This window comes from Brassica napus, chromosome C3 (genome assembly GCF_020379485.1).
Source record: "Brassica napus cultivar Da-Ae chromosome C3, Da-Ae, whole genome shotgun sequence".
Lineage (NCBI taxonomy): Eukaryota > Viridiplantae > Streptophyta > Magnoliopsida > Brassicales > Brassicaceae > Brassica > Brassica napus.
This window is the reverse complement of record NC_063446.1, coordinates 24,353,613-24,369,694: the sequence shown is the minus strand read 5'-3', so window position 1 is coordinate 24,369,694 and position 16,082 is coordinate 24,353,613. Positions and strand designations below refer to the sequence as shown.

At 37.7% G+C, this 16,082-nt stretch overlaps 2 protein-coding genes and 1 pseudogene across 3 annotated transcripts; 2 read left to right on the top strand and 1 right to left on the bottom strand.

The window, feature by feature from the left end:
- Window positions 1-261: 261 nt before the first annotated feature.
- LOC106388937 (serine/threonine-protein phosphatase 4 regulatory subunit 3) lies at window positions 262-7,317 on the top strand. 2 transcript variants are annotated; one of them, XM_048750139.1, is made up of 24 exons: window positions 262-621; window positions 825-905; window positions 993-1,092; window positions 1,171-1,255; window positions 1,356-1,405; window positions 1,967-2,046; window positions 2,145-2,204; window positions 2,508-2,607; window positions 2,702-2,779; window positions 3,101-3,168; window positions 3,467-3,535; window positions 3,618-3,695; window positions 3,784-3,879; window positions 4,001-4,071; window positions 4,184-4,261; window positions 4,386-4,479; window positions 4,593-4,694; window positions 4,986-5,179; window positions 5,282-5,396; window positions 5,656-5,787; window positions 5,869-5,976; window positions 6,057-6,166; window positions 6,244-6,369; window positions 6,465-7,317. In XM_048750139.1, the coding sequence occupies exons 1-24, from the start codon at window positions 559-561 to the stop codon at window positions 6,946-6,948; spliced, it is 2,622 nt and encodes an 873-aa protein (XP_048606096.1). In that variant the 5' UTR covers window positions 262-558; the 3' UTR covers window positions 6,949-7,317. The 2 variants fall into 2 exon arrangements, 1 of the variants encoding a protein (XP_048606096.1); XR_007320388.1 differs by lacking the exons at window positions 5,282-5,396; window positions 5,656-5,787; window positions 5,869-5,976; ... (1 more) ...; window positions 6,244-6,369; window positions 6,465-7,317 and having other exon boundaries at window positions 268-621; window positions 4,391-4,479; window positions 4,986-5,172.
- A 2,787-nt stretch (window positions 7,318-10,104) lies between these two features.
- On the bottom strand, window positions 10,105-12,310 carry LOC106388938 (INO80 complex subunit B). Its single transcript, XM_013829111.3, has 7 exons — window positions 12,183-12,310; window positions 11,688-11,905; window positions 11,236-11,608; window positions 11,057-11,157; window positions 10,624-10,713; window positions 10,417-10,544; window positions 10,105-10,317 (listed from the first exon to the last, which is right to left on the bottom strand). The coding sequence occupies exons 2-7, from the start codon at window positions 11,877-11,879 to the stop codon at window positions 10,182-10,184; spliced, it is 1,020 nt and encodes a 339-aa protein (XP_013684565.1). The 5' UTR covers window positions 11,880-11,905; window positions 12,183-12,310; the 3' UTR covers window positions 10,105-10,181.
- A 203-nt stretch (window positions 12,311-12,513) lies between these two features.
- LOC106388939 lies at window positions 12,514-15,460 on the top strand (annotated as a pseudogene).
- Window positions 15,461-16,082: the final 622 nt, after the last annotated feature.

The following is a 16,082-nucleotide window of genomic DNA, read 5'->3' as shown; positions in this document are numbered from 1 at the left end:
GTGGGTATTTACTTGACCACATAGTCAACGCACTTCAGAGCCTCACTAATCTAAACAGACATGAGCTACCAATATCCCAGGCTGTCATTTCTAATGAGAGCGAGCAGATTCGCGGGAAGAGAGCGCGTGGCGATGTATGCCTCGCACTTAACGGCCCTTTTTGTAGATATCGATAGTTCCTGAGGGGTATTAGTGGAATATTGACCATAACGTCTGAAGAATTATAATATTTTCCACTGCTTTAATTTTATTTTCCTTTTTTTCCTTTCTTCTCTCTTCTTTGGCATTTCGAAGGTTAGAGAAAGCTTTCGCAGAAGAAAAAAAAAAAGCTAGAGAGAGAGAGAGGGAGAGAGAGAGAGAGAGAGAGAGATTGTCAATTTTATTGTGATTCTCCGTATTGGTAATTAGGGTTTCCTATTCGATTTCGTTCCCTTCGAGAGCTGAATCTCCCGCCTTTATCGCCGGCGTCTAGTTCTGCTCCAAAACCCTAATTTTACTTCGGTGTCAGCATCTTCACTTTCTCGGCTCGATTTGGTGTTGGAGGTGGAGAAGTCAGTCATGGGCGCCCCTGAAAAGTCACAATCTGATTCCAATTCCAATTCCAATTCCAGTTCTATGCAGGTGTGTGTGTGTGTGTCTCGCTCTCGCTTTGGTTACTTGATTCGAGCTAGGGTTTCTTCGATTAGTTATGTTACTATGCTCCCTGATTCATAGCTACCTAGCAAATCACTGTGCTATTCAATTGATTGACAGTATATAAACGTTATAAAGTTGTGTGTTTGATGATTTTTTTTTTGTTGTTGAATTGAATCAATTTGTTTTAGAGAGTGAAGGTTTATCATTTGAATGAAGATGGTAAATGGGATGATCGAGGGACTGGGCATGTAAGCATCGACTATGTGGATGTATGTTTTTTTTTTAATTCTATTTGACTTATTCTGTAAATAAACTTTCAGTACTTGTTTGCTTAATGGAAATGCTATGTGATGCAGCGTTCCGAAGAGCTCAGTCTTTGTGTAACCGATGAAGAAGATAACGCGATGTTACTTGTGCATCCCATTAACCCTGAGGATATTTATAGGAAGCAAGAAGGTAGGTTTTTTTGTCCGTCGTGGGTTCTGTTTTTGTGTGTGTGTGTGTGTGGATAAGTGGTATTTATTCAATGTACAGACACGATAATCTCATGGAGAGACCCTGAGCGTTCAACAGAAATGGCTTTGAGCTTTCAAGAGACTGCTGGGTGCTCTTATGTATGGTTAGTGAAGAAATTTTCTCCTATTGTCCCCTTCTTGACATCCTTCATTCTTATACGTGTTAGTACTCTTGACTGCAATTATGGTTTTTGTAATATTCAGGGACCAAATCGGCGCTACGCAACGGAATTTGCATTTCAGCTCTCTGAACAGTAAGAATTTTCTTCTGGAGGATTTATATTTGTTGATCTTTGTTAATTGTGACTTGCTTTTTGTTTAGCATATACTTACTATGTACGTTAAGTTCTGTGTCACGGAAGTGAATTTAAATAGTGTTTCAAGCTTTTGTAGTAGTAATGCATGGTTCTTAGCTAGGTTTGTTGAACCGCCTTTTAACATCAGAATATTTTGTGAATATTTGTTTCAACATTTATATGCTGATTGAAACCTAGCTTCTTATTAATCTTGATATTCTTCTTATATGTAGTATATGCTTAATCTATTCGACTCTATCCTGATTTGATTTAAAGTTCTCATTTGATTTTTGCTGTAAAGTAACTTGAGGGTTTTACTTTGTAACCGAGTTATCAGATATCATGAATCATCCCTTAGCCTCTTTGGCATTTGCATTTCAGATTAACTGATAGCAGACAGTGTCTACAGCACTTTCATGGTGATTGGATTGTTTGATCGTTTTCCAAGGACACAGTCTGCATCTTGCAAGTTGTATATATATTTTACTTCTGATTATGTAATCATCGGTGATTGAGCAGGTGAAACTTTTCACAGCTTGAATAGCGAGTTGAGGGAGCTTCCTGCTGTACAGCTTAGTACACTTCCCCTAATACTGAAGGTTATACATTCTACTGGCCCTATGTTTTTTTGATGTCTCGTGTGTGGTGATTCCTGGGTTTAGTTTCAAATATTTTGTTTTATCTTTCCATCTTGCAGATTGTTACGGAGAGTGGCATGACAGACCAGATGCGTCTAACTGAACTTGTATTGAAGGATGTAAGTTATTAAGTATTCTTGTCCTTGCCAGTTCAGTTTAGTGTGATATTAAGCTTGCACTCGCTCGGGAAAATCTTATTGCACGCTTAAGTTTTTCATTTATTCTGTCAGTGGTATTATATTATTTATGTTTACTTACAAGTTACAACCGCTAGCAATAACATGTCCGTTGATATAGTAGAGCCCTATATTGATTTGTTTTCGTCTTTTGGTTACTCAAAGTTTGTGATGTCAATGTCAACTCTTCATTTTTTACTAATTGTAATAGTTTATCTCCTAAAGCTACCTTTTCCCGTGGCGCAGAATGATTTCTTCCGGAATCTGATGGCTGTGTTTAAAATATGCGAGGAATTGGAAAATGTTGATGGCCTTCACATGATATTCAATATTGTCAAGGGAATCAGTTAGTATTCACATACATATCATTGTCACGTTTTCCATCCACATTTTATTATTTTTCTCTTAATGTACAGCATTTCTTGTGCTTTTATATGCAGTTTTGCTCAACAGTTCTCAGATCTTGGAGAAAATATTTGGAGATGAGCTGATCATGGAAATTATTGGATGCCTTGAGTGTAAGTTTCACTTTGATGTCACTAGTTGAATCTAATGATCCCTTAGTTTTGTAGCTGGTGGATATATGTAGGATAGGCCTTCTAGATATTTACACTTTCGAGAAACGTTCTTGTGGTTTCATATCCTTAATCATACATGGACAACGAGAGCTTATGTTTCTTGATTAGTAGGTGGAGAGTTTCTTGCTGGATCAAATAGACTTTTTCTTAAGGGTTTGTGTATGCGACAACAAATATTATAGCCAATGTGTTGCTTTCTCTTTTTTTCCCGTTGCCTCGTATTTAGCAAATATTTGATGCTGCATGTTGATCTTCTGATAGATGATCCCGGTGTTCCTCACTCTCAGCATCACCGGAATTTTCTGAAGGAGCATGTCGTTTTTAAGGAGGTAATACAATGTTCCCTCATGTTACTGATTTCATGTAGTTCAGGACCACTAACGTAGACTGGACTTGGAGGAATATTAGAAACGCTTTCCTTTTACAAGAACAGAATATGCATCCTAGAAATGTTAGGTATAGTTTCTGTTTTTGTAAAAAAAGAATTTGCTCACTATGGATACTTTGGGATTTGCTTTCATTGACATTTAGAGCGATTAATCTAGGATGTTTAGAAATTTTATTCTTGGAGTCTTTACTCTTTAGCTGTTTAGCATAGCTCTTTATTTTTGCTCTTTATTTGTGCAGGCTATACCAATTAAAGATCCGTTAGTCCTGTCAAAGATACACCAAACGTACAGAATTGGCTACTTGAAGGTTGGATCCCATCACTTTTCGTCCAACTTTTATGCCTCTTCGTTACGGTATTAGGTTTCTCACCTATTGTCACATTTTACAGGATGTTGTCCTGGGCAGAGTATTAGATGATGCTATTGTTGCAAACTTGAATTCAGTTATCCATGCCAACAATGCCATTGTAAGTTATCCACGGAAATGCTTTCAAATATATGGCATTGAGATAATGGATTCCAGAATTTTGTTTAACTGAAGTGCATCTTCTCCAGGTTGTTTCATTGCTGAAGGATGATAGCACTTTTATTCAGGAATTATTTGCAAGGTTTAGGTCACCTTCTACATCTATGGAATCCAAGAAAAATTTGGTATTTCCTGACTTCAAGAGGCATTTGTTATTTTCTTTTATGCCTCAACACATCACCGTTAAAAAATATTGCTTTTCAGTTGAGTTAGTTGGACTGATATGCCTCATTCTCTTTAAAATAGGTATATTTCTTGCACGAATTTTGTAGTTTAAGCAAGAGCCTCCAAGTGGTGCAGCAGCTGCGGCTTTTTAGGTATGTACTCACCAGAAACTAAATTCCTTCTCTTTGTTAAGTGCTTCTTTAAGAATCTTCTTTAGGGATCTGTTTCTCAGTTATCGTACTTGTCTTGTCAATTATTTTTCAGGGACCTTGTCAATGAAGGAATTTTTCATGTCATAGAGGAAGTCTTGCAGATTCCAGACAAAAAACTCGTATTAACTGGGTATACTATTTATTAAAGCCGATAGCTCATTCTGGTTACTCTGTTTCTTTTTTCTTGTGGCTGTAAGAAATTTTAGTGGTTATTTGCAAGCTGCATACCCAAAGTAATATTGTTGTGGATGCAGAACAGATATCCTGATTCTTTTCTTGAATCAAGACCCCAGTCTTTTACGTTCTTATGTTGTTCGCACAGAAGGAACCCCCCTTCTCGATCTCCTGGTAATTTTCTGTAAGCCTTTGGGTTGTTTCGTCAGCTGAAAGTTTTTTTTTTTGCTTTCTTTTTTGTGTGTTTTAGATTTGAGTTATAGTTGTCTCTCTTGATTATGTAACAGGTGAAGGGAATGATGGAAGACTTCGGTGATAAGATGCATTGTCAATTTCTAGAAATAATCCGAACATTACTGGATACAAATGCATTGTCTGGTGGAGCTCAGGTGCATCCTTCTTTCCTTTCAATTTGTGATAAATATAGAGGGTGGTATCCTCCTTTGGAATCCATTTATAGTCGAGCTTGCTAAGAAAAGTTTCCGTCAATATCTTGCGTATCCTTGAATCAGCAGACTATAAAGTTCTTTCTTGAATTTTTGTTTTCACTAGTGTTTTTCAAGCTATCTGCTACAATTTTCAAAGCCCTGAGTCTCTGTGTTGCTACCCATGTTTCTGTTCTAATATGGTAGATAGACATCCTGATTTGTATTATTCACTGACCCATCTCATTTTAGCAGAGATCAACTATCTTGGATATTTTCTACGAGAAACATCTACCTGAGATAGTGGATATTATTACTGCCTCATGTCCTGAGACGTCAGGCAATACATCCGAAGGTCCAGCGAGAAGGATTCGCACAAAGCCTGAAGTCTTACTGAACATATGTGAACTGTTGTGCTTTTGCATCATGCAAGATTCATCCAGAACAAAGTAATCATGTTGATGCTTATTTAAAAAAAAAAAAATCTGTTTAATTCTCATGCTGGAACCCGTTTAATAAATATTTTTGTGCACTTTCATCTTTTTTTACAGATGCAGTTTTCTCCAAAACAATGTGACTGAAAAGGTCTTGCATCTCACACGGAGAAAGGAAAAATACCTTGTGGTTGCTGCTATAAGATTTGTCCGTACTCTCCTATCTGTGCATGTGAGTGGATTTATTTGAACCCGAAACGATATACAATTGGTCATCTGAAAATAGTTCCTGAACGCTCCCAGTAAATGAATAACTGAATCATATTAGTATAATAGCGATTCATGCTTTCTGCGAAGTAGTTAGATAAACTTATCCTACTTGCTTGTGACAACTAACTTTTTCTTCTCCACTGACACCACCTTTGATATTCCATCATGACTACATAATATCTCATCAGATGACTTACTTTCTGAATATATTTCTATTGCAGGATGATTTTGTCCAGAACTACGTTGTTAAGAACAACATGCTGAAACCGGTTATGGATGTCTTCATTGCCAATGGGAACCGCTACAATCTGTTGAACTCAGCAGTCTTGGATCTGCTTGAGCACATACGCAAGGTTTTTTTTCATCCTTTTCCCCCTTTTGTGTATTTAGTTATAGATGGTATCGTATTTAGTGATCATTTTCTTTATGTGTAGGGAAATGCAACTCTGTTGCTCAAATACATAGTTGATACGTTCTGGGACCGGTTGGCTCCGTTTCAGTGCTTAGCCTCTATCCAGGCTTTTAAGATCAAGTATGAGCAGGTATTGCTTCAGGATCCTGATTTTTTTTTTTACTTTAGAAAAAGTTGTCTGTATCTTTGTTCAAACAATGTTGTCTTCAGTGCTTAGAAAGCGCCGTACCGAAAAGCAGTGCTGATGAGGTTGATCCGAGAAGAAAAGTTGAGGAGCGTGCATTGGATAAAGAGGAGGAAGATTATTTCAACGAGGACAGGTTTATCTCTGGCCGTTAAAACATTCTATTTTTTTTTCTTCTGCTTGAACGTTTCTCACACATTTAAGTACTGACAGCGATGAAGAAGATTCTGCATCTGCTTCTAATACACAAAAGGAAAAACCTGCCTCTAATACACAGAAAGAACAACCGAAGCCTCCTCATCTTTCAAATGGAGTGGCTCCAAGCTCTACTTCTTCCAGGTATAGTAGTTTAGCTCCACAATGAAAATTAATGAAAATTATTTGAAACAGTTTTGTCTGATGGGTTTTGGTTTGCGCCTCTATCAACTATATAGCCCGAGGTCTGGAGGCTTGGTTGACTATGAGGACGATGAAGATGATGAAGACTATAAGCCGCCTCCTCGGAAGCAGCCAGAAGCCTCTGAAGAGGACGAAGGCGAGCTCCTTAGGCTGAAACGCAAATCCCCTTTAATAGAAAGGGGACAAGATTCGTCCAAGAAACCACGGCTGGGTAAAAATTCGAAAAGAGAAAATGTATTTGCCGTGCTGTGTTCGACGCTAAGCCATGCAGTGCTAGCCGGTAGGAAAAGTCAAGGCACCACTGGATCTCCAGCACGGTCGATTGTAGCTAAGGAACCAGAGGACTCGAGAAGTAGTGAAGAGAATAACAGTAGCAATTCAGATGACGAAAATCATAAGGATGATGGAGTTTCTAGTTCTGAACACGGAGCATCATCAGACAATGGAAAGCTGAATGGGGAAGAATCCATGGTAGTAACTCCCAAATCATCACCTGAGATGGCTGTAAATGGATCCTGAGATTTCAACACCTCTGGAGTTCTATATAAGTTGTGGCTGTGGACGGAAGGCACTCTCATAGGTGCAAATAGAAAACGCTTCAGAGTTTTAAGACTGAGAAGGAGACGTGAGAAAGTTAAAGAAAGCTTTGTGGCAACAAAAGGAGCGGAACAAGTGTATAGTGAGCGGCTGTTTGAGATGTAACAGGGTCGCCGTCCATAGTGTTTGCAGCCGGGATAACTTTTTAGTTTAATTGTTTCAGTTTAAAAACAACAATGTATTTTTTTGGTTTGAATCCTATCTTTTAAATTTAAATGTCTATAAGTTATTTTGCTTATATAATACTATAAAATACCTATTTCCAGTAAATAAAAATGTGTGAGTTATTCATTTGGTTTAATCTAATTCAAAAAGATTAAAATATGACATTATAAATGTAATAAACTACAAAATAATATACCTTCTAATATAACAATAGAATCTTTGGATCTAGAGAACATATCTAATTTAAATAAATAGTCAATGGGTTTAAAATTTTGAAATATAGAATGAAACTTATAGTATAAAATCAATGTGTTATAAATATTTTAATTTTGATTAAATTATTGATTTTTTTATTCTTTGTTAAAATTGACTTTTTGTTCATTTGATTATGTATGTTATTAGAGTAACTAAAGAAGGATACAAGTGCATTTAAATATAGCATATGATTAGGGTAAATAAATATATTTGTTATGCCAATTTATAAATGAAAAGTAATGCATAATAGCACAAGTTGTAATATTAGTGCAAAATTAAAAGATATAAAAATACGTCAATATTAATAATATAGATATATTTATCTTTGGAAAAACTTAACAGTCTCTGATTTGATCAAAGACATCTTAACACAGTCTCAGATTTGATCAAAGACATTATTAACTAACTTTTTCTTAGTTACAAGCTTCTAATGGTTTTTTTAAACGATCCTCTTAATGGATATACCCATTCTCTCTACTATATTTTTGATGAACATCCAAGTAGTGTTATCAAAATAATGTTTTAGATGCTACAAATGAATAATATGATTTTGAAATCTTTTGTATTGTGAGTTTGGATTTGATATGTATAATCGGTTACAAATTCTTAAATGAAACAAAGAATCCAACACTACCGCCGTGGTTATGTCAAAATATGTCAACCACACAAATCTCACATTTAACTTTTTTCAGTGTCCACTAAAATTGAAAAGCTAAATCTAGTCCACTAAAATCGAAAAGCTTAATCTAGTAGGCTCATCAGAGACCACCACAAGCTGGTTGGTTAATGTGTATTGTGGCATTTGAGTGGAATTGGGGAAACAAATAGTGTGGCTCATGTCCAAGATGAGTTCATGTCCACAAATTAAGGTTAATGTTCAATTCTCAATACATCACATTTTAAAGAAACATGATGCGGGTTCTGTGGGGATGCTTCGAAGCCCTACTCTAGATGAATTGGTCAACGATTGTTTGTTAGTGAATGCTTTGCAGAGGGGATGTGACCACACAACCTTTTATCTTTTAAAAATCTTACGTGTGCTACTTCAACACACTGCTTTGTAAAACGCCGAGAGTCTCACAATTCGAGGCCCAATTGACTATGAGACAGCAAGACTAGATATGAAATATTCCAAATTAGCTATTAAAACATGTTTGCTTTTAAGTTTTAACATATCTAGGGATGATCATTATCTTTTCATGTTTGCTTTATTGAATTTTAGTTGAGCATATCTACTATTAATCATATGCTTGCAGATGATTGATAAAAAAAGAAGCTTGTTTTCTTTAACAGATCCTCTTAGTGGATATTCCCACTCTTTTCGCTATATTTTTGATGAGCATCCAAGGACTGTTATCAAAATCATGTTTTAGATGTTAGAAATGAATAATATGATTTTGATATCTTTTGTATTGTGAGTTTGGATTTGATATGTATATCACTAGAGTTTGTTATGGTTACAAGTTCTTAAATAAAACAAAGAATCCAACACTACACTCCTAGTTATGTCAAAGTAGCCAACCATACAAATCTCACATTTAACTTTTCTTCAATGTCCACTAAAATCGAAAAGCTTAATCTAATCCACTAAAATCGAAAAGCTTAATCTAGTAGGCTCATCAGAGACCACCACAAGTTGGTTGGTTAATGTGTAAATGTGGCATTTAAGTGGAATCGGAAAAACAAATAGTGTGGCTCATGTCCAAGATGGGTTCATGTTTACAAGTTAAGGTTAATGTTCAATTCTCAGTAGCCATACTATCTTTTTAGTTTTAATCTACATTACTACAGCTTGACATATTGTTTATATATTAATTATGTAACACTAAAAACAAAATTGGTTGTTGTTTAGTGGTATAATTCCATTTGTGGCCATGGAATTAGTTTTGAGTTCAATTCTTGTCGGTCATACTATATTTTTAAATTTAATTTACCTTATTAGTTATTACGGTTGTTTATATACTAAATATATAATTTTAAGATTGTAAAGTGGTTGTAATATAGTTGTAAGATCATGGCCGTAGTATCTTGAGTTCAATTCTTAGCAACCACACTATTTTTTTAGTTTTAATTTATTTTACTACGGCTTAACATATTGTTTATATATTAATTATGTAATATTTAAATCAAAAATGGTTGTAGTTTAGTGGTAAATTTTATATATTTTTTTTAATTTAGTTTACATTACTACGACTCAACATATTATTTATATATTAATTATGTAACACTAAAAACAAAAGTGGCTGTAGTTTAGTGATAAATTTCATATTGTTTTTTAAATTTAGTTTACCCTACTACTAGTCAACATATTATTTATATATTAATTATGTAACACTAAAAACAAAAGTGGTTTAGTTTAGTAGTAAAATTCCATAATTCCACTCAACGACTATTTTTTCTAATTTAATTTATCTTACTGCCCAAAATTTGAAATGATGATGTTATTTGAGGCCCAAGGATCTAACAATCGAAATGTAATTCTCTTTGATAATTAATGTTTTTATTCAATGAGCCCATATTTGAAGGGGAAATGTAATATTAAGCCTACAAAATGAGGCCCAAGAAGCTAAACCGTGCGAGCTTTCATTGTTAAAGCAAAATTTGTCGTCAACTGATTGGTTTTGTTGATGATGAATGTTTCAGTGAAAACAAGTATCGTAGGCGAAGGTTTGTTCATGTTAAAAGAAACAATTACGTGTTTAATAATACATTTTGAACAAAACTCTGTTAAGCAATTAGCAATGAATCAAAGGTTGTTGCATAGCCTTGTAACAATTGAGACTGCATAGTGGTAGCTTCGACTTTGAGTCCCTGTACTTGTACGAGTTCTCACAGTTTGGTCCCACGCATTTCTCACGTGTTGGAGGATAACTGAAGAAAGATCCATACAAAAACACAGTTTAATACCTCACACATTCCAAATATTATGGTTTCTATATACTATACTTATACTCAGATTCTTGCATATACCTGCAGGTGATTGGCTTGAAGATATCTGGAAGACCAATGTCTTCAGAAAACGTCAAAGTTGTTCCACTTTGACCAATAACTAATCTGACAGTGTTTGATGCGAGTGTGCTTGCTCTTGTAGCTCTCTCCTGCGAAGATGAAGTTAACACAAAGAGAGACAGATAGAGACAAAAGATAAGAATGTCATCATCAGCTATTTTAAGGTACCTGAGCTCGTTCTTCCTGTTGTTTCTTAATCTTCTCCTCTTTCTTCTTTCTCCCTGAGTCTTGCCCAAGTATCTTCCTGATAGCTTCAGCCTGGTAAAGAAGACAGATGATCTTGGACCGTTACAGGACTGTCTTGGCATTATTCAGATAAATATACTCCCTCTATTTTTTAATAGATGATTTTTTCAAGATTTTTTTGTTTGTTTCAAATTACATAAAATATTCAACTTTCAATGTAAAAGTTTATTGATTTTTGTGCTATATGACTTATTATATTCTACAGATTATTTTTCTAATTGGTTGAATTATGGTTAATTAGGTAGTTGATGATGTTTTTGTTTAGAAAATCTATAAAATTAAATGCTTTATTGATTTGTGTGCACAACTCCAAAAACATCAAATAAAAAGAAAGGGAGGGAGTATTGAACTTAACCTCAGCTTCTTGAGCAGCCTTTTCAGATAGCATTCTTCGTCTCTGTGTAGCTTCAGCCTTCTTGGATTGTTGCTCTACCTCAGACAGCTTTTGCTTTTGTCCTGAAATTGTTCAAGTTTTACAGAATCAGCATTCACAGCTTGTCATATGCTAAAAAGGGGGGCAATGTTGCAACTCACTTTTAGAAGAAAGGCAAGGTAAGCCATCAGGAAACTCAAGAGGACTTGACCCGGTGGGAGCCCGGGTACGTGTTGTAGGAACGTGTCCACTCGTTGATCCTTCCTCAACCGTTCCCAGCCGCAGCTTACTCCTTTCAGTAACAGCATGTTTGTCTGATGAGAGATGTTCTCTGTCTTCCATGTTTGTCTGATAATCCCTTGTGAGCCTTTTAGACTTTAACTTCTCGAGGTATCTAATCTCCTCATCGTCACTATCTTGTTCTTGATCCAACAAACGTTTTTTAAGACCTCGTTTGGTCTTTTCGGTCATGGATTGATGTATCTCTCCTAGATACATAGTTTTCTGCTCTGGTACATTCCCTTTTACCTTATCCTGCATTAATCTCAAAACATTAGGCAAGAACCAAAACAAAGTTCAACAATAACTAACAGACAAAGAGTTTATATTATACCGTGGTGGATTTGGTATAAACACCCGCCTCTGAGTTGGTTTGGATAGTACGAGTAAGGCCACCGCCAAGCTTGAAAGTGAAACTATGCAAGCTCCCTTTTATATCACGAGGTCGACGAATCAGAGGGCTTCTCCTTCTCCTATCCATGAAGCCAGATAAGGTAGAAGTTGAACCTTCATAGACTGGCTCCATTATCTTCAAATTCCAGGACAAAACAACTGCAGCAAAAAGACATAACGTAGTGACCAGAGTTAATGCATAGTAATAGAACACTAACAGCTGTAAGAGAAGGCTTCATGAAGAGATTAGAGTTAATTAACAATTGAAGATATCCCAATGGAACTGTGAAACCAGACAAGCCAAAGATTAAGACAACCTAGATTCACTTAGTAGAGTGATGTCCGCAATTTAGAAACTAGAGACTAAACCCCACCTTAACGCTTCCTCTGTTGATGATTTAATTCGACAAGAGAGAGAGAAAGCGAGGGAACTTACGAGGGAAAGAAGGAGACAGAAACCCTAGATGGAGTTGTTGAGAAGAAGAATGAAGTGTGTGGATTCCATTGCCGACTGTTTCAAACGTCGCCGGCGAAGGCGACACCGTGTTTCCTTGTCTGAGGATTGAGGTAAAAGCGTAAGACGATTAATATATAATTGCTTTTTTTGAGCTGGGCCCTTAACATTCAGGCCCATTAAGAAGAGGTTATTTATGTAATTCGGCTTTCTATCATTTTATCAATGGCCCTTTATAAAGATTTATTCTAGAAGTTGAAACCTTATTATATTTATGATTATGAACATAAATTATTGACAGAGGCGTCGGAAAGACGCTAGGCGTACGCTTGACGCACTTGAGAACGACGCAACCCACCTGCCAGTTTATATATAACTCTGCTTTTACCTTCAAAAAAAATATTATACCCAACTTTTAGGCTTTCGTATTCCGGCGAGTTTTCTCTCTCTCTCTATCCGTTGATTCCTCGTCGCACTTCAGTCTAGAAGAAACAGTCTCTTTGGTTAAGACAGTTGTGAACATACAAAAGAAGATGTTTGGCGCATCTAATCCTTTTGGACAGGGATCTAACAGCAGCAGTCCTTTTGGGACCCAAACTCAATCTGTGTTTGGTCAGAACAACAACGCGTCTAGTAATAATCCCTTTGCGCCAAAACCCTTTGGTGGTGCTTCTAGTCCTTTTGGCGCGCAGACTGGTGGTTCTATGTTTGGTCAGGCTCAAGCTTCCTCCCCTTTCGGTGCTTCATCACAAGGGTTTGGGAGCTCTACTCCGAGCTTTGGAGCACCTTCTGCTCCTGCCTTTGGCAATTCTCCTTCACCTTTTGGTGGCACTCCAACCTTTGGACATAATGGCTCCTCAACGCCTCAGTCAAGTCCTTTCGGAAGCACCACACAACAGTCACAGCCTGCTTTTGGAAACAGCACTTTCGGGTCATCTACACCCTTCGGCTCCTCCAATACATCTGCCTTCGGTGCCTCAAGCACACCTGCATTTGGCGTGTCACCCACTCCTGCCTTTGGTAACTCTGGCAGTGCATTTGGCAACAATGCTTTTGGTTCTGGAGGTGCTTTTGGTACACCTGGGTTTGGCGCTTCAACCGCTCCTGCGTTTGGCGCTTCAACCACTCCTGCCTTTGGTTTTGGCTCCTCCCCAGCTACGCATTCTCCCTTTGGAGCTCAAGGTTCTCAGTCTTCGAACTCAACAACCTTTGGAAATCAACAACAAGGTGGTAGTAGAATCATTCCATATACATCTACAATAGATGCAGAGTCTGGAACTGGAGGCCCTGGGAAGCTACAGTCTATTTCTGCTATGACTGTCCACAAAGACAAATGCCATGAGGAGCTCAGGTGGGAGGATTTCCAGAGAGGAGATAAAGGTGGAAAACTTCCTGCGGGTCAAACTAGTGTGTTCTCTTCTCAGCCCACGAACCCTTTCGGCCTGACATCTACCAATCCTACAAATCCAACACACGCCTTTCAAAGCACAATAGCCCCAAACCCAAACCCTTTCGGCCAGACCCTTTCAGCACCAACCCCAAGCCCTTTCGGCCAGACATCTGCAAACCCAACAAACCCCTTTCAAAGCACACCAAACCCTTTCAGCAACTAACACAAATTTCTCGTCTCCCTTTGGCCAACCTACTACCCCATCCTTGTTTGGAACTTCATCAAATACCACACCCGGTTTTGGACCATCCTCTCTGGTTTTGCAGCAACCACAACGCAGCCATTTGGTCCATCAAGCACTCCTTCATTTGCCTCTTCGTCAGTCTTCAGTTCATCTGGCTCCTCTCCGTCACTGTTTAGTTCGACTCCTGCACAAGGGTCATCTCCAGCATTTAGCAGTGGATACTTTAACAACAGTCAGTCAGCTCCGCTGTTTAGCTCAAGCCCCTCATTTGCGCAGACTGGGTTTGGACAAAATACAAATACCCAACCTAGCATTTTCAGTACACCTTCCACTGGATTCCTAAACATGTCTACAAGCTTTCCTTCCTTAAATACAAGCCCATTTGGAACGCTTCCTGCTGTCCCTCAGATTTCAATTGGTCAAGGTGGAAATTCACCTTCGATTCAGTATGGAATCTCCAGCTTGCCTGTCGTTGATAGACCTGCACCAGCCAGAGTGTCACCACTCCTGACTTCTCGACATCTTTTGCAAAGGCGGGTCATGCTGCCTGCAAGAAAGTACCGTGCTGGGGATGATAGTCCAAAGGTTCCATTCTTCAGTGATGAAGAGAACTCCAATACACCTAGCTAGGGCTGATGCGTTTCTCACTCCAAGGGAAAACCCGAGAGCTTTGTTAATACGCTCACTTAAAAAGGAAACAGCAGCACCGCTGAAGGATGAGACGACCCCTCTGCAGGAGAATGGTAAGATATCGAATGGGGTTATTACTAATGGAGCCAACAACGAGAATAAGAATAATGGTGAAGTTCGTGATGCTCCTCCGGTAAAAGCCAGTGAGAAACTTAACGTGGCACATGAAAATCACGGAGGCGACAAGAACGGCTCAAAGAGTTCACCAAGTAGAGCAGAGATCGAGTCATTGCTGCCAAAGCTGAGTATTTCACAGAGCCTCGGGTCCAAGAGCTAGCTGCAAAGGAAAGGGCTAATCCTGGTTATACCGGACGAGTGAGGGACTTTGTTGTCGGTAGACACGGTTACGGAAGCATTAAGTTTCTAGGAGACACGGATGTGCGTAAGCTCGACTTGGAAAAGTTGGTTCAGTTCAGCAACAGGGAAGTGCTTGTGTACATGGACGAGAGCCAAAAACCTCCTGTTGGTCAGGGACTGAACAAGCCAGCGGAAGTAACGTTGCTCAACATAAAATGCATGGACAAGAAGAGCGGGAAGCAAGTGAAGGAAGGCCCGAGGGTGGAGAAGTCTAAGGAAATGCTCAAGAGGAAAGCTGAAGAACAAGGAGCTGAGTTCGTGTCTTATGATTCTGTGAATGGCGAGTGGAAGTTTAAGGTCGAACATTTTTAGTTCTTACATGGTTGGAGATGAAGATGATGAGCAGAAAAGATCTAACGTTGGGGTCTGTCTATTAGTCTTTCTTACCGCAATCTCTCTTTTATCATAGTTTTTATTAGGAAAATATTTTAAGTTGATTTTTCTCTCCTTTTTGTTCTAACTCGGTGGAGATTTGAGGATTTTATTCTGCAAAACTGTTAAAAGTGTTTCTTTTTTTTTTTGTAACTTAAAAGTGTTTCTTTTTAACAAAATAAGTGTAATAAAAAAAAAGAACATAAATTATTCGATTTTACCAACCAAAATATAAATATTTGTTACGATATGATTTCATCTCTGTTATACGTCGTTTTTCTTCTTTGTTATTCATGTCAAAATTCAATGCACTATACCAGCGTTGAAAAAAAAAACAATTATGTGCGTACGTAGTAGATAAATGTGCGGTAAAATTTCGTCAAAGATGATCCCATGCTATATACTACAACCAGGGGCGGACCCAGGATTGAATATCAGTGGGGTCAAAAAGCGATAATGCGTTATTGATGGGTATCCGACCCTGATTTCTTTGGTTTCAAGAACTATATTTTACCAACTCTGCCACTCATTTTTTGTCAATTTCCTATACAAAACAAAGTTTTATCCTTTCTTTTTATGTGGTGTCAAGTGACTCCACACCTTTACAATTGGGTCCGCTCCTGACTACAACACTAAATAAACAATACCAGGTTCATTTTTCCTCTAACGATTCCACTCTCCAACGTAGTTGGTGCATGTGTTAGTTCATGCAGCACCCGATTTTTTACCTTTTATATATGTCACTTTGTTTCACGATAAATTGGTATCCAAACACACCTGACGATGCAATAACGAGGAGTTAAATGGATGCATGAAAATGTCTCTGAGC

Excerpts from the sequence above, each read along its gene's own strand:
- LOC106388937 (XM_048750139.1), top strand. The coding sequence starts at position 559 with ATGGGCGCCCCTGAAAAGTCACAATCTGATTCCAATTCCAATTCCAAT. Across the intron at positions 2,608-2,701 it reads CAATATTGTCAAGGGAATCA|TTTTGCTCAACAGTTCTCAG; the intron begins GTTAGTATTCAC and ends TTTTATATGCAG. Across the intron at positions 6,370-6,464 it reads CCAAGCTCTACTTCTTCCAG|CCCGAGGTCTGGAGGCTTGG; the intron begins GTATAGTAGTTT and ends TCAACTATATAG.
- LOC106388938 (XM_013829111.3), bottom strand. The coding sequence starts at position 11,879 with ATGGAGCCAGTCTATGAAGGTTCAACTTCTACCTTATCTGGCTTCATG. Across the intron at positions 11,609-11,687 it reads TTTATACCAAATCCACCACG|GATAAGGTAAAAGGGAATGT; the intron begins GTATAATATAAA and ends AGATTAATGCAG. Across the intron at positions 10,545-10,623 it reads AACAGGAAGAACGAGCTCAG|GAGAGAGCTACAAGAGCAAG; the intron begins GTACCTTAAAAT and ends TCATCTTCGCAG.